Source organism: Camarhynchus parvulus, chromosome Z (genome assembly GCF_901933205.1).
Source record: "Camarhynchus parvulus chromosome Z, STF_HiC, whole genome shotgun sequence".
NCBI classification, from domain to species: domain Eukaryota; kingdom Metazoa; phylum Chordata; class Aves; order Passeriformes; family Thraupidae; genus Camarhynchus; species Camarhynchus parvulus.
The window spans coordinates 38,619,656-38,639,587 of NC_044601.1; the positions used below are offsets into that span (position 1 = coordinate 38,619,656).

The following is a 19,932-nucleotide window of genomic DNA, read 5'->3' on the forward strand; positions in this document are numbered from 1 at the left end:
ACTCAGAGGATTCATTCAGAAAGACTTATCAAATCCAGACCAGACCGAGTTGTCCTGTGACAGCTTCTGGGATCTTTAGAACCTATGACTTAGTGTAACCTTTTTGTTCCATTTGTCATTCAAGATGCATCACTGAATATGAAAGAGGACCATGTCATATGAACAGCAAGCTTCTAATATGATTCTTCTCTGTTCTGTAGTTAAGCACTGAATGCTCTCAACTCCCACACCCAGACTGTGGCTAGTTTCTCTCTGCCTTACTGGAAGTATGGGAATGACCCACTAAAATTTCTTAATCTGCATGGACACCAATTTTGAAATATATTTGATCTTAACTTTTAATTAAGAAGATAAATGGGTTGTGTGAGACAGCATATTTGAGGCAAATGAATGAAAGAGTAAACTCATATTTTGCCACCCTTCTCTCTACGGCTAAAGAAGGAAAAAAAAATGCCCCCACAAAAAAACTACTGATTGCTGCTCAAGCTAGATCTCTATATGTTCCCCGATCCAATACTGAAGAGGACTGGGAAGCCTGTGTATTTATGGGAGACAGCTGAAAGAGGAGGAGACAGGGGAAAGATGAGGAGTAGCAACTTGGGAGGCAAATGCTGAAGTTGCAACCAGAGCTGTATAGTAGAGGATCTTTAAAGCAGCTGCTGCAGCACCCCAAACCAGCCCAGCCCCAGCAGCTGGACTTGTCACAGTTGTGATGGGCAAAGCATTCCATTTTCTGCAGATTCCTGAAGGATAAGAGATCTATCACCACCTTTTACACGTGGTTAGTTCATTGAAATACACAGGCCAACAGCTGGCTGGTTTACAAGACAGGAAAAAAAAAACCCACTTTTTTTGGTTGTTCCTAAAAAAAGCATGGATTTATATTCAAATGACTTAATACACCACTAGAAAGCAGTAAGTTAAGGGAGTGATCAATGGAGTCCTGCAAGTGCTTCAGATACCTTTGTTTCAAGACATCTAAGATAATCAAGTCAGCACTGGCAGAATCTGCAGCTACAGGACTTCAACAGGATTCAGTTTGTCACTCTTCCGTATGTAGACTGTCAGAGCAGCTGTCTTCCCTCAACCAGAATTAGCTGAAGTTTTCAAAAGAAAAGCAGTTAGCTCTAACTTTCCTAAAACAAAGATTGCCACTAACATACTCTTAATTCCAGAAGACTTTTAAAAAAAGAATATCCTGTCTTGACAAAGTTTCAGTTTAACAAAGAGACTTGTAGGAACTACAAATTTGCCACATTTTAATTAAAAAAGCCATTACATCACAATAACACATGATACTAAATAACAAGGTGCACAGTGAACAATACATACACTGTAAACAGCGGGCAAAATTATTTAAAAGGCAGGCTACAATTCAGTAATGGTGAAATGCAGTTTCCTCTCTATAGAATCAGCCCTCAGAGTCAGAAACCAGAGACAGCAAAGGCCTTCAGATGCAAGCTTTCATTTGTAGGGATGACCCAAGAGTTTAACCAGCATTCTGAGCTTCTCTCTCAGAAAGCGTTCTCCTCCCTACAAATTCAGTGCCATCCATCCTTGTTCAAATATGGCAACTGCCAGAGTTTTCAAGGTAAGATATATACAGACCATGTTCTCATCCACAGAGGTTTACAGAGAGCCTTGGATACGCAGAGCTTCTTAAAGTCATGGTTTCTTTTGCCAGGTATTCTCAAACATCCATATTTTCTAGTCCATGGCATCCAAACTACTGGAATGTTGTAAAAGTGTATTACATTTTTGCATGCCAGCTTATCTGTAAAAATCATACTTACTTACTCAGAAAAATACACCAGATAGTCTTCAAGTGCAAAGGGCTCCTTCCAGCTCACAGGAGAGGATTACACGCCTAACCTGAAACACAGCAGTATGCTCAAACCCCAAGCTGTCCAGTGGTTTTAACAACCAGAGCAACAGATTCAGCAATGTCATTCACTGAATTAATCCTGGCACATGTCAGTTTCAGTTGAAAATCCCAGGATCAACATAAGGATATGCAAGAAACTCTCCCAGTTTATTGCCTTCTGCATCATAATGGAGCATCCGAAAACAAACATCACAGAAGAAACAAGGATCCTCTGGTGCCAGACTGTCTCTGTTGGTTACCCACCTGTAGGTTACAGAACACAAGTGTTTTCTTATGAGTGAAACACACTTGAAACAAACATCTCAACATTTTACTCAGGACTGGGGATGGCAGCAACAAACATCAGTAATAATTTTGAATATGCAAGGTTCTACCTATATTGCATATCTCCTATCCCATGCATGCAGCTCATTTCCAAACTCCACACCCATTCCATGTCAACCCCAGTAGCTCCAGCAGCACTTCCTGAGAAACTCCTCAAACCTGTGTGGCTGGTACAGTGCATTAAAAAAAAAAAAAAAAAAAAACCAGGAATCTTCTGTCCACCCTTTGGCCATCTAAATCATAAAAGAGAAACCTTTTTTTTCTTAATACAAGAAACTGTGAAATGGAGCGGATGTGTACTGACCCAAGTTCCTCTGAGTAATCAAAACCATTTAGGAGTCTAAAAGCACAACCCAAATGATGCAGACAAGAAAAGGTGAGGATTGCAGCATACTCCAGCAAGCACTGAAGTTAACAGGAACACAAGTTAACATGTAAGGAGGGCCTGCCATGTCACTGAGTAATTAATTTATGATAGTACTCAAGAGCCCACGACAGCTGAAGGCCTCTGGTGATTACAGATGCTATCTGCACAGATTAGAACACACTGGACAGCCAGCCAAAGCAGCTCTGCTGTCTATGGTTTAGCATGTCCCCACTCAAGCTTAGCGCTTAATCCTGGTTTTAATTTAATGCATTTACATCACCTCTGGTAATGCCCTCCCCATCCCATCCTTCCCCCATATTGACCCTTTGGCTCCACCTCCCCTTATGGCCAAATGCCTCACAGATTATATTGTGAAGGCATCCTCAGGGCTCTGCTAGGAACACAAGGATGGACTCCCATCTCAAGGGAAATTGGCTCTTTGCCTGATTCCAGAAAAATCTAAGGCCAAATAAGCAAGGCAATGAAGACACAGTTGCTGTGTCAAACAGAGGCTGAGCGCGTAAGTTGTCCTAAAGAAAAAAAAGGCAACCAGTGTTTTTGCAAATAAATCATTCAGATCTATAAAATCAGGGAGCCTAGCCTAATCTTTAGAGAAATTTCTACTGTTTATTGAAAGTCTGTTTTGTATCTAAATTAGCATCACTAAAGTGCATAAAGAGCACCAAATCCATATTCTGTTCTTTTAAGGAAAAGGCAGAAAATCACAAAGAATTCTTTCAAGAACAGCTGCAGAGCACACAGTCTTTAGGTAGAGGTTAGGAGTTTCCTGTGGGGCAAGTTAAATGCCTTTAAAAAATCTCCAGATTTTATTATATTAGAGTTGGACAGATCTATACCTGCATAGATGCTTGATTAAACAAAAGCACTGTATGATTTTTGGTAAATTATTTTGAAACACATATCTTGCAAAGAAGGAAAACACAGGATTTTCCCCCAAAAGCAGGATTTTCAAAAGTAAAATTGATAAGACAGCGAAGCTCTAGACATGGAAAAGAGCATGAGCCAAATAATTAATCTCTTACTCATTTAGTTCTTTTGAAACTCCTGAATCAATTCCAAATGAACACTACTTGCAGGAAGCCTTTTCCTGATTAGACAGAGGTCAACTGCTTGAAGAGTGAAGATTATTCTTATTATGAAACACATACAGAGCTTTGATTTTTACTATTTTTTTTAAAGTTAGCAGCAGCACCTAGAAAGAATTAAGACAACAAGAGCATCAAGAATGTAGCATACCTTGCTGTATACATCTTGCACACAAAACATTTTCTGGTACATAGCCAATGTTTCTTGACCAGCAAAGGATATAGATTCCTATCCAGACAGTCATCATGATGAATAAGCCTTGAGGGAAATAAATAAATACAACACATACAATAAAGATGTTGCCATACTGAATTTATCTGAACATAAGCATGGACATTGAAGATAGGGTATGATTTAAACTCCTATGTAAACTCTGACTAGACTTCTGCTTAACATTTCTTAGCACAAATGAAGATCTGGAGATAGACTGCTAGTTGCATCATCTGTGGATTTTATGGTCACAAGTAAATTCAGTTTGTGCAGTAACACAGAAGTCTTTAGACCATCTCTTTTCTGTGGTCTTTTTAAAGGTTTTATCTCCTATACAGACCAACAAACTGTTGTCAGGTGAATCTTCAGATCATTTATGTGCAATATCTATGCTTTTCTCTGTGTTATGCTCCTTTTGGAAAGCACTTTGATATATCAGGCTCCTGGGAACAGAAAATGACCCACTGCAGACAACTACAGGAATGCTCTCTCTAGTTATGCACTGAGCAAAGTCTACACAATGGTTCTGCTGTTGATGTGGCTGCCACCTCACGGTCACAATCACATCAACTTCTCTTCCTGGCCTATCCATCTCAGCCCACTATTTCCATTCCTCTATTATCTTTTCAGTTCCTGCCCCTTAGCTTCAAGTTCAAACGAATTGTTCAGTTGAGGCCAGCCACAGCCTACAACATTCTGCCCCCTGGTGCTCCAGAATCAGTATGTAAATCTGCCACACATTGGCTCTACATGGAAAGATCTTGACACTGTGGTTGCCATTCCTGTTACACAGCAGTCATAGCACACTAATTGCAAAGCAGTCTTTGTATGCAAATTAAAAAGAAAAAAACAAGGAAGATTACTCTCTTTCTTTCAGAGATACTCCCATGTACATGGAAGAAAAATTTAGGCTCTGCAGAAGGCAGCAGAGCCTAAATAATCTTACAGCAAATAAGTTAGTCTAACAAACATTCAGCATCTAATGTCTGAAGATTGTCCAGAGAAAGCTTACTTTCATTTGCCCAAGAACTCCCAAAGAACAGTTACTTACCTTATATCTGTGACTATAATGATGTGTTCACAGTTCCCTTGGTGACAGTAAAGGTATGGAAAGCCAATTTTGAGGGATAAATCATTAAATACATAGTCCTCCATCTTAACAGACTGAAGATTTTCATAGCCTCTGTCATGAGATTCTGACCACTCTATAATTGTTCTGAAAACAGAAAGGCCATCAGCATAGCAAAGCTACGAACTGTGACTACAGAGAAAAAGATACCTTGGGGACATGCAAAATTCTTCACTGAGACATGGTTAAATGATGGAAATCAACACAGTTCACAATATCTGGTAGTAATTTAAGGTGATTTCACATCAATACTACAACACTATAGAACTGTCCACTGCCCTTGTGGAACATCTGCCTTTCAGTCCTCACCAGGCAGCTTCCTGAGTAATTTTAGTCAGTGTATGCTCCTGATGGCATCCATCCAGGTCAGACTGTTTGCAGCACAATACTTCTTAAGTAGTCCAGCAATTCAAGTTACTAGCAGGTTATTTTGCCCCCTTGGTCAATGACTTCATTTTAAAGTATTAAAAAGCTTTCTTTTTTAATTTCATTTTTGTCAAGGAGAAACACAAAGCTGACAAGTGCAGTTACATTTCCAAAATTCAGCACTGGAAGGGCATTGGCTAATGAAAATTTCTTTTTGGCTTTTCAGCACACTTCTACACACAAGGCATCTAACAAGCTGTGTATGCTATGACAAGCCCTTCTGTGAAGACCATTGTTGTTCACAGACAGAAAGACAAGAAGTAAAATTTTGATTTCCCTGAAGTCACATACGAAGTCTGGCAGAACAACAGGGTCCAACAGAGCCAGCTCTTCCATAGCAACCATTTTAAACATTTTGATCTCCTAAATGTCACCACCATATTAGCAATACTGTGCTTCCTTAAAATATCAAATTTCTTTTCTGATCAGTCACATAGACTTCATGTTAGCTTTACAATTAAGGCATTCAGCATATTTTCAAGACTGTGCAGGACAACCACTGACACACAGACGAGCTTGTTGTCTTTCTGTCACATCTTCTACCTCTGATACATCTACAGGCAAGTCTTTTGATTCCCATCACAAGTAAAACTCCAGTACAAAATGCCACCTGTCACTTTACACAGAAATCCCATCTCAACAGAGCAAAACAGCATTTGCAGGTTAAAAAATGGATTCATACTCTTTTCAAAAGGGAAGTGAATGGAAGGAATAAGTAGAGCAAGTAAAGTTAAACTTCTCTAAAACCCAATTCATCATGGGAAAACAGCAGCAAAAGTCCATTCTAGCTTAATACTCTAGACATTCCAGTATCTGTAACACCACAAGTCATAAACAAAACAAATGTTACGTTCCTTAAGGTCTTCCTCAGTGAATATCTACAAATATTGTACCTGCTCAGATCTCTGCACTCTGGGTATCTTTTATCATTATAAAAGATGCCTTCAAAATAGAAAAAGGCAGATTTGTAGAGATCCTGAAAGACAGAGAGAGAAGTCTCCATTAGTGTTATGAGAGAATAAATACCTTAAACAAGAACATGTCAAAAATCCAAGCATTTTAGATATCTAAATTATATTAAGAGACCTCATTCTACAGGTGTCTAAGAAAAGTTCTGTTCTGATTGTAGATGCTGGTGTGACAAACTAGGCTCATTTGATTGACAACTATGGAGCTACTCTGCTGATATTGTTCTCAAGCCATTACAGGTTACTTTAATGCTCTTATTTCAGTCCCCATCACAGAAGCTATGGACTTCTACAAAAACACAGAACAAGAACACAGGCATCACTGCACAAACTTAGTAATTGCAAGGCACTGACTTTAAAAAAAGTACAATATTTTAAAAAATTAGCAAGATGCAGTGTGTTTACTTTGGGTGGCTACCAGATACCTATCCACCTGCTCTCACTCCTCTTGCTTAACAGGACTGGGGAAACAAAGTAAGAGAAGCAAGCTCATGGGTTCAAAAAAAGGCAGAAAATGAGAAAAAGCAAAGGCTGAATACAGAAGCAAAGCAAAAAAAAAAGTGGTTTATTCCCTACTTCCCATCAGCAGGTGATGGTCAGGTATTGGAATAAGCTGCTCAGGGAAATGGTGAGATCACCATCCCTGAGAATGTTGAAAAGCTGTGCGAATGTGGCATTTAGAAATATGGTTTAGAGAACACAGTGACAGCAAGTTAATGTTTAGCTCAGCTTCTGGAGTTGACCTGGCATCTGGTGACTCTTGCACTGCTGGTATGAGTGCCATAAACTGTTAATGATCTTTGATGGAAGAGAATGTTACAAATGGACTGTCTACATGCGACAAACTTTGTAATTAAGGAAGAATTTTGAAGGATGATAGATTTTCTCATGAGATCCTAGAAGTGAAGTGATTGGAACTTCCAGGATTGCCTGTCTGACTTGTTTATATAGATGTGACCAGGAAGTGCTCTCATGTGCAGCTGTGCATGTGTACACGCATGTGTGCAGGCGACAAGACTTCAATAATTCTCTGTCACCTCAGTAAGAAGTACTTTGTGTTCTGATCAAATGCCTAGAGAGTTAATGTGGTATGGAGTTAACTTTCCCAACAGCAGCCCCTGTGCATGCTCTGCATTTTTGGCAAAGGGGAGTTGATAATACACCAGTGTTCTGGCTACTGCTGAGCAGTGCTTGCAGAGCTTCAAGGCTGTCTCTCCAAGTCTTCCCCAAGACCAGTAGGCTGGGGCTGAGTGAGAGGCTGGGAGGGAATGTAGCCGGGACAGCTGACCCAAATTGACCCAAAGGACATCCCACATCATATGATGCTGCCCTCAGTAATAAGAACTGGAGGAAAAGAGGAAGAGGGCATTCATGGTGAAAGCATTTGTCTTCCAAAGCGACCACTGTGTATGCTGAGGTCCCAGGAAGTGGCTGGAATAGAATCGTAGAATCATCAAGACTGTAAAATACCTCTGATATCATCAAGCCCAACCATTAACCCAGCACTGCCATGCTCACAAGTAAACTATATCCCAAGTGCCACATCCACACATTTTTGAACACTTTCATGGCTGATGATTCCACCACTTCCCTGAGTAGCCTGTTCCAAAGTCTGACTACCCTTGCATTCCTAATAACAAATCTAAACCTTCTTTGGTGCAATTTGAGGCCATTTCCTCTCATCCTATCTCTTGTTACCCAGGGGAGAACTGGGTAACAAGAGATAGGATGAGAGGATGGTATAGCCTCACCTGGCTATACCATCCTTACCCTCCCTTCAGATAGCTGTAGAGAATGATAATGTCTCCCTTGAGCCTCTTTTTCTCCCTCAGCAACCCTTCAAGGACTCAATAAAGACTATCCCTATTTATTCTAAATGTGGAAACCACGGACAACCATGCACTCTCCATCATCAGACCAGTCTGGGGATGCTCATTTATGCCTAGAGGTCTCTTTGAGCTATTAACTCTAGGTTGCCAAAACACGGGAAAAGCAGACGCTGCTTTTCCAAAGACAGGATTTCTCAGATGACCTGTATGAAGAGACAGTAGTAGAAATGTGTTTTACATTCAGACTCTTTGATTCACTTCTATCTGTTACTGTTACCCTCTCTGCTGCTGGCAAAAAACAGGAAGGAGTGGCTGATACACCAGATGATCATGTTGCCAGCCAGAGGGATCTTAACAGCCCAGAGAAATGGGCCAACAAGAATTTGGTGAGGCTGAGCAAGGAGAAGTGCAAGGTCTTGCCCCTGGGGATAAACAAGTTGATGTTCGACTGTACACTGAGGGCCACTCAGCTGGAGAGCAACTAGGTAAATAGGACTCAGGGAACCTGGAAGATTCCAAATTGAATATGAGGCAACAATGTGTCCTTGCCAAAAAGACAGCCAATGGAGCAGACGGGATCCTGTGCTCCATTAGATAAAATACCACTAGCAGGCCAAGGAAGGCAATTTTTCAGTTCTCCTCAGCACTACTGAGGCCATATCTAAAGGCCTGTCTTCAGTTCTTGGCTGCTCAGTATAAGAGAGACATGGACATACTGGAGAAAGAGTCCCACAGGGGCCATGAAGATGATGGGACTGCAGCATCTCTCCTAAAAGCAGTGGCTGAGAGAGTTGTGAGTCAGAATCCTGAAGAGAAAGCTCAGGTAGGGGAATCATTAACATACACAATACCTCCAGGGAGGGTGCAAAGAGGATCAGCCAGGCTCATTTTAGCAGTTCAAGTGACAGGATTAGAGTCAGTAAGCACAAAGTGAAACACATGCAGCTCCTCCTGAACCTCAAGAAACACTTCTTTAGTGACACAGGTGACTGAACACTGACAGAGGTTGTCCAAGGAGGTTTTGCAACCTCCATCCTTGGAGTTATGCAAAAAACGTCAGGACATGGTCACGAACAGCCAGCTGTAGGTGGCCTTGCTTGAGCAGAGGGAACAGACCAGATGACCTCCACAAGTCCCTTTCAATGTCAACCATTCTATGATATGACATATTATTATATGTCATACAATGTATAATCAAAATGATTCAATTTCAGTATTGTCAACTAGATGACTTGTTTTGCTCATATCCAGAGAATATGTAGCAGCTTAGGGAGAGAAGAATAATCTGCATCCCTACATTTGATTAGTATGCAGCTGCAAACAACAAAGCACAGTAGGATGGTCTAGCTTATCATTATTAGTGGGATTAAGCTCTTACCTCTGGTGTTTCAGAATACAGCTCAAAATAAAATTCATTCACAGGAATATATCTATGCAAAACTCACTGCTTCTGTTTCTACTTCCTAGCAGTAGCAATGATGATGTTTTTCTTGATATTGCACAAAACAGATCACCTTGGTAACGCCGCTATGAATATTTACTTACAGTGTAACCAACAGGCAGAACCAATGCAGCTGAATTTAGTGCTGAAGAAAAAACAACGAAACAAAACTCTGCCTCCCCTTCTATGTTTTCAAGACTCCTATACATGTAGAGGATTCCACATAGAAAGTTTTACCTTGCTGATGTGCTCTGGTGCTTGATCTGGCTGACAGCTGAACTCACCACCTATCTGGAGGTCACTGACACAGGAAATCGAGTCTCTCAGCTCAGTGAGCTTCTGGCTGCCCAGTACAAGCACTGTTTGGTAGGGTTTGTGATCTTTATGCTACAAAGAACACAGAATACAAACTCCAGATAAATTATAACTTGTCAGCATCAGCACTGCTCTTCATTTGACAGCTTAAGGTCATTACTGGCAGCATCTGGCACATCACTTCTCTGAACAGCATCTTGCCACAGCCTCTCCTAAGAATGATATTTAATAGTTTTATTCAGGACCTCAAATGTTACATTCTCCATCAGAAAGTGCAGAAAAGACAGGAAGTCTGAGCTCACTTATTCCAAATCTAGAAAAAGTTCTTTCGTTATCATATATTTATTTTCAAGTTTTGAGCTTTCTGTAAAGTAAATTAACTACTGTGTAATTATTGTAAAAGTTTTGTTATGTAAACCACTAACCGAATGAAAGTCAGATTCTGAAAAAGCCTTAAGAAATTATCAGAGTTGAAGAGTTTACCACATGTCATCAGTAGATTCACTGATTTTAATTGCTTGGGAGAGCAAGATGTTATCTGAATAGGAAAGAATCAGAATACAACTCAGAGAATTTCATACCAACCTTCTGAAATATAACAGGATAAAAGATATTCAGAGTTAAAAGTAGTTCTCCCTCCTCAATAAGATCTGTTGGATCATCTGGCCTCTTTCCAGTTGCATGTGACTCCTGAAAAACACACACACACATGTACACACACACACACATAAACACTCGGCAATGGTCAGAGAAATGCAGAGGAACATCAATTCATTTTTAACTATGTAGTCTTCTGAATTGAAAAAAGCCTATTTCCTCCAAGGTGGAAAGGTGAGAAACTGCTCTAATTACTGACTGCAAGCATGTTTCTTCATTTCTCAGCTTTGTTGCAAGACAGCTGGCTGCTCCTTGGCTATTGAGAGGCCCCACATAAAGGCATTAGAGGCTGCTGTCATTCTGCCCTCATGGAATCCAGCTGCTACCAACTTTCACCACTTAATGCTTTCATATGTAAAGGGAGATTGCAACACTTAATTTGGGAAACGCTAATCTAGAAAATATACACAGAAATATATGAAAATTACAGTCAGTGCAGCACTTCCTCTTATTAGGGAAGCTAGACATAGCTGGAGGCCATAATTTCTCCAAAATCAAAACCAAAAACCCAGCACTGCCCTTGCCACAGTACTGTGTATCAGAAAAGAAACAAATGATCCCTACATTTTCATCCTGCTTTGTGTTTAAGACACAGCCCAGCTGTGAAGGTACTTTTCTGCGGCCATTTCCTCTTTTTCCAATAAATCAAGAGTGTGCTCCTGCACGAACACCTCCTACCAGCATGGAGTATTCCTCAGATTTAGTAACAGGAACTTGTACTCCTGTGAGACTCAGAGATATTTGTGCTCTCTGCTTTGCATCTGCCTTCTTCATGTGACACATTCCATTGTGGTCCCAACCACAGAATCACAGCTCAGACACCGCCTGCTTAAAGAATGCGATAAATGACCATGTGCTCATTCTTTCAATGCATACAGCAGTACTCATTGAAACCCTTTATGAAGGTTTCTGTTGCTAATATTTTCTCAGATATCCCCCAGACTAAGAGCCCAGCAGAGCAGTTGCATCATGTTGTTTACATAATGTGCCTGGATCTCTGAACAGCTGAAACATGATAACTCACAACAGACCAGGAAACCTCAAGAGGAAAAACAAGTCTAATAGTCACATGAGGTTCTTTCCTCACTACACTTCTGTCCCTAATTTTTACAGCAGTTCATGGCTTGCTAAAGCCATGGACTCCAGCACTTCATTGTTCCTGAAAGAGTTCAAAGAATGTGCATATGTGGTGCTTAGGGACATAGTTTAGTGGTGGATCTGGCAGTGTTAAGGTAATGGTTGGGCTCAATGATCCTAAAGGCCTTTTAACCTTAGTGGTTCTATGAACATTTATGAAATGAGGTTTTGCTGTTTAGGACTTCAATGGTTAAGAAGGTATCATTAAAAAAACCCAAACTTATTAAGCACAGTTAAAAAATTCCAATAAGGCTTTTCAGAGGCTGATGACTACACTCTTGGTTCCTGGCAGTTTAGAATGGCTGAAAAACTTGGTTTACAAAGCTCAGAATTAGGAATTTACCACCTACTGTGCTGCTACTGTTTTCTTCTCTCAGCCCCACTGAAACCAGCTCACAATCATTCACACACTGAAGCTGTTTCCAACACTGGACACCAGGAGCAAAACATTACACATTTTGTCTAGGTCTATGTCTAGCTGTAAGTTCACAGCACTTAAAAAAAGCAGTCATATAGTGGTAACAAGATGGAGTTCCTCCTTAACTACATCCAGTACTAACAGACAGTAAAAAGCAGACTTCCTGTCCTATCTTTCTATAAAATGTCTTTAATCATTACCAGCAAACTTGTATCTGCAAATATTTACAGTGTACATTTCATAGAGGTGAATAAAAAAGCAACCAGAAGTTGGATTTTGGCTCTTGAGAGCCTGTAAGATGACAGGCAACCTACCATCTCATAAGTAAGAGTTTCTTGTCTGCAAGCCCGATCCACAATAATTGTTTCTTCTCTCCTCTCTATAGTCTTCTTCCGAATTCTGAGGGGCAGCAACATAAGACAAAATTTCATTCAATAATTTCCACATAGAATTTCAAGAATTTCATATTTTTTAATGACACAAGCTACTACAAAGCAGCTTTCAAGGAGCAGGATTCCTGTCTGTCTTAGTGGGACAGACTAACTTAAAACACTCATCTCCTGACTTTCATAAAACCTGAGAGTGCACAGGCCAGCTTGTGGGTTTTTTCCCCCTCATGTGCAAATGACAGGTTGTTTGTGAGTAATTTTACACTCACAACAAAAAACAGCAAAATGTTTGAAGAGGTTGTCCTAGAACAAAACACTTTGTGACTTTTAAAGAAACTGTTTCAACAAGTCTTTCCACTTCAAAAAAATTGAATTCATGTTCAAGCAAAGCACAAGGAAAGAAACAACCCACAAATATTACTTCTCAGCCCCATAGCATAGACACTTCAGAGAACCAAAAAACAAACCTTCATTATCAGTTGTAGAAGAAAGAGTACCATGAGTAGAATACCTGCTAAAATACATGTATTTAACCACTACATGAACACCCAATCCTTAACATCCAGGATAAGTTTACTCATCCTCCAGACCTCCATAAGGGTTTTCAGTAACAATCAGGCTTAACACTGATCACATTTCTAAACACATTTCTTAACATTAGTGCTATGTAAAGGACAGCAAAGGCCTGAACTGGCCAAGTTTGCCAGCTGACAGAAACCTTACATATATTGGTTATCCTCTGAAATGCACCAGTTGTATCAATAAATTCCATGCACAACCCAAAACCCAACAAAACAGAGTGGGCTCAGATAAAGAGGCTATCTGGATACAGCGTCAGTACTTACAGTCTGGCTGTTATAGAGTGACTTGAGAGTTACGAGAGGTATGAGATAGGTTTCTTTGCAGAAACCTCACACACATGATTATCAGAAGGCCCCTGCACACTCCAAACTTAGGCACTACTTCAGAAGCACCTAGGTTCAGAAATCCTTTTCAAATAAGAAAGAGGGCATATTCTGTATATCTTAATTAAAAAGTTCCTAAACAACATTCAGAAGACTCATACCAATGATGCCATCATAAGCTGGTGTTTCTGCCCTTACGGTATTTCTGTACGGTGCCTGTAAAGGGAACAAGCAGCCAGCCATACTTCCGTGCTGATTTCCCACCCCACCCCAAACAAGGGGACTGTGAGAGCACTGTAACAGCATACCGAAGAGTGAGCAGACTGCTATCTTCAGGAATAACATCTAGGTCCTCTTCTTTTTCAGAAGACATTAACATATCAATGCTAGAACAATAAAAAAAAAAACAGATAGAATCACAGAATCATAGAACAGTTTGGGCTGGAAGGGACCTTAAAAGATCATCTTGTTCCACAACCCCCAGCACCATTGGCAGGGGCACCTTTCACTGGATCAGGCTGCTCAGGGGCAGATCTAACCTGGTCTTGAACGCTTCCAGGAATGGAGCATCCACAAATTCTCTGGGCAACCTGTTCCAGTGCCTCACCACTCTACACAGTAAACAATTTCTACCCGATATCTAATTTAAATCTAGAGCTATCCTCTTTGGACACAGCAGTGATTTCTCACAGTCTGTGTAGAAGTATGAGAGGCAGGAACCTGAGGTGGTTTCACCACCTGGTCTTATTTATGAGTTCCCATTTCAGGTTGTGCACTGCAGCACACCAGATTCAGAGGAATCATCATATGTACATCCCCTCTTCTGCAGTCCTTCCCAGAAGCATTTTGCATTAATCACAATAAAATTTTATCCAGCTTAAAAATAGTCTGAGGAAAAAAAGATTTAAAACAGAGAACTGCTTTGAATCAGACTTGATTGCTTTTGTCTCTCACTTTTTCAGACTATATAAAGGCAGGGATTACTCCAGTGCCTAAGTCCACCTGCAGTTTGAGAAATACTAATCTAACTAACAGAAAGATGGAGAACAGCAGTTTGGAGAACACAGTTCAACCTTTTAGATGAGGCTGTTCTCCAGGCAGCATAGCGCTGTTATGAACAACCACATAATCAAGTAAAGGACATCCCCTGACAGACAAATCAACTCACAACTGACCCTTTCTGTAAAACTGACAACATGACCAAATTATTTATCCAAAGTCTCCTGGCACACGGACCAGTGATCCCATACACCAAAGAGCCCAAGTCACTTGAATATGTGTAATATTAATATAAATATACCATTTTGTGGAAATGACTTTGTATTCAGTTTTTTAAACATCACAGGAATTATATGCAGGATCTGAATATGTTTATTACCTACCATTGTGAAGTTTCACTTGCATCAAAGGTGACAGCTTCCCATTTCCCTTCTGTGCCAGAATCCACCAACAATACGTTAAAACTTATCAACAATATTTGTGCTTTTCTTTCTTCCCATAGCCCTAGGTGGGATCTCTGACTGTGCTATCCACATCATGACCATTAACTGCTGGTTTCAGGGAAAAAACTAATATCCTTGGAAAAGCTGCTATATAGAGACACCATGTAAAATAACTAGACACTAAAACTGCTTCCTCTTTTTCCTTGTGAGGACTGGAAGGTATATAGTGTAAAAGGATACTGACACTGAACCCCTGACAAGTTCCATGAACCTTGCAAGCACTGGTACTGCCACTTCTCACTCCTGAAAAGTCAGAAACCCTCAATTTCTAAAGGAAAAGCAGAGCACCCTTTTTAGTATTGAAAATCTGTCTAATAGTTAATTACATATGTCATTGCATCACATGTACTGAAGTCTGGAAAGGCTTTGCTGTGTGGCCATACACACAAGCCATGCCAGAGCTCCCCCTGCATAACTCTACTGCTGCCAGTGGAACCATGTAAGCAATACTTGGTCCATTGTCCTGAGGAAGCCAGGCTTTACAAACAGGAATTATATGCTGATCCCTTCAGAAATGAAGGTTAAGTCAGTGTCAGACACCTAAGACATAGAAGCGTGTGCAATACAGAGTTTTCACTAGGAACACCTCACTCCTGACTGCCGCAAGCTTGGGATCGTACTGTGTCCCCACAAAGACTATTCCCTGCATGCATGACAAATTCACTAAGTGCACACAGTTACAGAGAGTGGAAAACACTGCCCATGCTGTTTAATGGAAACTAAGGTGAAGTGTAGGACGGTAATGAGGAACAATAGTTGAAAGTTCCTCTTGTAATAAGTCAAATGCCAACTGTTATATAAACTTATGTCCCCTACAAAGGTATTTTTAGGTGATCAGAAATAAAAAGGCTAAAGAGAACTCTCTGGAAATGTAGACTTGCACTTGAAAACCAATGAAGTTTTCAAAGCCTGTGACTTTACTTTTCCTAGATATTCTAGCAACACAACGAGTTTTCTCTTTTAGAAATTCAAAGATATTTTAGTATTTGGCCTGATACTTTATAGTAAGGAGTTACAGTGCTCATATTACTCTTTATATTGCATACATTTTAAAGGTAGTACCTTCATCACCTTTGAGACACTAATACCACAAGACACTAAATACTAATACGTTAAGATGTTAATGCTAGCTTAATGCAGCTTTATAACACATCCCAAGAGATATTTACAACTACCCCTTCTAATAAAACAAGAGGGTGAATTAGGGCTGAAGTTGAATGAGGTACCTGCAAGCCTCACCTCTCTTGACCTACCTAAAACCCACAGAGGCTTAGCCTGCCCTATACATGCAAGAAACACATCACACAGAAGACAAAACAGAATAACATAACTCAGCACCTCCAACATTCAAGGACTTCAGTCACTCAAGCACCCATCATGAATACCAAAGTAAACTTCTTTGCTTACAGATTCCTGAGGCATTTGAACAAAGCTTAGAATTTTACTTTTTTGAAACCTTGGTTATTTAAGAGAATTACTGATGGAATCTTCCAGATAAAGACAAAATTTTACATCTGTTTAAGATCTGATGAACACACGAGCAATCTCTATAATGATTATCAGCATACCACTTGAGCAATATGCAAGTGAGTCAAATGCAAGTGAGGGAAGACACAAATTTTTTCCTGCATTCTGTTTGCAGAAATGTATTACAGGAAGAAAACAGAATTAAAAAAAAATAATAGTAACCCAAAACCAAACAAACAAAACAGCAACAAAAATGAAGTAACAAATAAACAAAAAAACCCAACAAAACAAACAAAAAGTTTTAAAAAAACCCCAAAAACCAAACCAACAACAACAACAAAAAAAACCAAACCAGCCAAACAAAAAAAAACCACAGAAGCACTCCACAATAACCACATTGCACTGGGGTGCTCAAAGAGTTAAACAGCATTTAAACATGATACCATTTCTCCTCATCAGAAGACCCTACTTTGTCAGGAGTATTTAAATGTACACTATGTAACTGCTCTAAAAAAGATTTAATGATGGATATTGAAAAACTTCATCCTGAATCCCTGAAAGATTATTTTAATCCTACATAATTTTAAAAATAGATGTAGGAGTATCCACATCTTCCTATCGCTCTTCTACCCCAAGAAAACCTACTTAATTTGTCAGAAGTTTCCTCAGAAGTAGAGTCAGAAAAACCTGTGTTTGTATCCATTATGTGTTCATTTCAGCACTTATAAAATTATATTTACACCAGTAATAAATGTGATCCCAGGATACCATAGAACAGATCTTGGTGTAGCTCAGTGCTCTCATCTCTCCTCAAGATAGGAGTATGAGCAGCTCAAGGCAGGTGAGCGAAAGTGATCAGAGGTAGTGATTTGAGGTTGGCAAATGTGAAGGAGAGACTCAAGAGGCTAGGGACATTTAATTTAAAAGCAAAAGCACATGGAGATTAAAGATTGGGATTTCTAGTCTGAACAGGGGAAAGGTTGCACTAGGATGTGCAGGTTTAGCTTAATTCTCTTGCAAAGCCAACAAAAGGCTGCCAGATGATCAGTTCTCTCCCCTTCATAGAACACCAGTCTTTTTTTCCCTTTCCCAAATGACCACTGCTCATAGTACACTCAGCCTCAAGCAGACAGCATTGCTCTGTAACACGAGCAAATGCAGACAGCAAGTGAAATGCAGCAGGTGTAAACTGAAGAAAGCAGAACAGAAGAAAAAAAGCAGAAGGAATGTGGGGAAAAAAATAAAGAAGCCACAGGAAAAACTCCTTGGAATTCAAACGAAAACAGCAAAGACAGGTGCAGGCAACAGAGTTGCCACAGAGAATAAAGCACAGCACAGGAGACTTCAGGGACCATCTAGACTGGAAGAGCTTACAGAGTAATTGTCACAGTTTCTGCCACTTCAGAATATGTTTTTTTTTCTTTAAACCAATATCATCCACTATTTTTACTAAATCTAGCAATGGTAAAAATTTATGCTAGTCACCAGAACTGTAACAGGTGAAGCACAAAGTTATACAGATAGGATCAGAACTCCGGCATGTCTTCCTTACTGACAGACTACAGGTAAATAACTAACTGTGATGCTTTCTACAGGAATTACTACCTGAAATCAGGCCTTTTCTACAGGCGAAGGACAATTCTCACTATCCACGTGACCTGAAAGCCTTCCACCCATAGCATGTTAAATTTGCTGCTGCCTCAACGCCCACTAAGCATTTACATACCTCTGACTTCACCCCCAGCCCTGAGAAAAACAAGTCAGCGGAGGCTAAAGACCAAGAGACACTCAACAGGTACTGTATGCAGCCAGCTGCCTGAACTACTCTAAAAGATGTTTTTAAGGGATTCAAACTAAAAGAGTAGGCTTAGATTAGTATTAGGAAGAAGTTCTCCGCTGTGAGGCTGTTGAGGCACTGGAACAGTTTGCCCAGAGAAGCTGTGGATGCCCATTCCTGGCAGCATTCAAAGCCAGGCTGAATCAGGCTTTGAGCAACCTGTTCTAGTGAAAGGTGTTCCTGTCCACGGCAGGGGGATTGGAACAAGATGATCTTTAAAGTCCCTTCCAACGCATTCTCTGATTTTATGATTCTTTGTTAATACAAACAGATGCCTGGCTTATTACTTTGTATAAGGTATATGTTTCATCGTACAACTGCTGTCTCCTAAAACCATTACGACGTTCAGGTACCCTTAAGTACTTAACCAGTACCATGTTGCTAAATGTTCACCCATGTAACTTTAAGCGCCAAACTGTTTGTTCAAATTCGCAGGATGTAACAAAGTTTCCACAACTGGAGCACTACCCTCCACAAAAACTGTTTGCCTTCATGGCATTTTTGGCCTCCAGAGATTTTGGTGACCAACTCTTCGTAAGGAACTGTATTACAAGAGGAGTATTCAGTAAAAATGAGAAAGGGGCAAATTTAGACTGGGTATTAGGAAGAAATTCTTTACTGTGAGGGTGGTGAGGCACTGGAAGAGGTTGTCCAGAAAAGCTGTGGGTGCTGGAAGTCTGGCGGTGTTCAAGGCCAGGCGGAATGAAGCTCTAAGCTGTTTGGCCTAGTGGAACGTGTCCCTGGACACGGCATAGGGCTATATGGCTTCTAGGTCCATTCCAGCCCTCTGACAGTCTATGACCTTGTATTTACTCGGGAAATAGAAACAAACGCGCGCCACAGGCCCGGAAGAGGCTGCTCTGAAGCGGTTTTGCCCGAGCACCTTCCGCTTCTCCCGAGGAACCGCCGCGGCGTCCGGGGACAGCACCAGCTGCCTCCCCGCACCAGGGCCGAGCGAGGCCACCGGCATCCCCCTCGCACCGGAGCCGCAAATCCCGGCCCGCACACAGCCGGCCTTCCCCACCTGCAGACGGCGCGCAGCTCGGCCGCCGTGCCCGACGCGCAGCCCAGCGCCACCGCCACGGACGCGTCCTCCTCCTCCTCCTTTTCCCCCTCCGCCGCCAGCGAGAGGTCGGGCGGCCCCAGCAGCCGCCGCCAGCCGAGGCCCACGGCGCCCACGCGGAACGCGCGCGTGTACAGCTCGGCCAACTCGTAATCGGGCACCACGGCCGCCATGGCCGCCATGGCCGCCGGGCCCGCCCTGCGCCCGGCCCGCCACACGCGTCACGGGCCGCGGGCGGGAGCGGAGGCTGCGCCTGACCGGGAAAGCGGCTGCCGTGCCTCTCCTGCCAGGCGGGAAACACCGGGAAGCGCTCGCTAGGGAGAAAACAACTTCGCGAAACAAAACAAAACAAAACAAAACAAAACAAAACAAAACAAAACAAAACAAAACAAAAAAAAACCCAACCCACACCAAAACCAACCAAACAAAAAAGCCCAAACAAACTAAACAAAGCATTGGCGCAGCTTAAGACTGTCCTCTCATTCTGCCACTTGTTATCTGGGGAAAATGACCGACCCCTACCTGGCTACAGTCTCCTTTAATATGCTTATTCTCC

At 41.2% G+C, this 19,932-nt stretch overlaps 1 protein-coding gene across 1 annotated transcript; it reads right to left on the reverse strand.

Annotated features, from left to right (window-relative positions):
- Positions 1-1,242: 1,242 nt before the first annotated feature.
- Positions 1,243-19,570, reverse strand: SNAPC3 (small nuclear RNA activating complex polypeptide 3). The gene is made up of 9 exons (XM_030968237.1): positions 19,338-19,570; positions 13,816-13,893; positions 12,528-12,612; positions 10,587-10,691; positions 9,924-10,073; positions 6,342-6,424; positions 4,945-5,109; positions 3,834-3,941; positions 1,243-2,128 (listed from the first exon to the last, which is right to left on the reverse strand). Exons 1-9 carry the CDS (start codon positions 19,556-19,558, stop codon positions 1,981-1,983), a joined length of 1,143 nt encoding a protein of 380 aa, XP_030824097.1. The 5' UTR covers positions 19,559-19,570; the 3' UTR covers positions 1,243-1,980.
- Between the last annotated feature and the right edge of the window lie 362 nt (positions 19,571-19,932).

Bases quoted from the DNA above. Each gene is read 5' to 3' on its own strand.
- SNAPC3 (XM_030968237.1), bottom strand. From the start codon at position 19,558: ATGGCGGCCATGGCGGCCGTGGTGCCCGATTACGAGTTGGCCGAGCTG. The intron at 10,074-10,586 runs GTTGGTATGAAA...TGTTCTTTGTAG, and splicing joins ATCCTGTTATATTTCAGAAG to CATAAAGATCACAAACCCTA. The intron at 2,129-3,833 runs GTATGCTACATT...TGTAACCTACAG, and splicing joins TGCAAGATGTATACAGCAAG to GTGGGTAACCAACAGAGACA.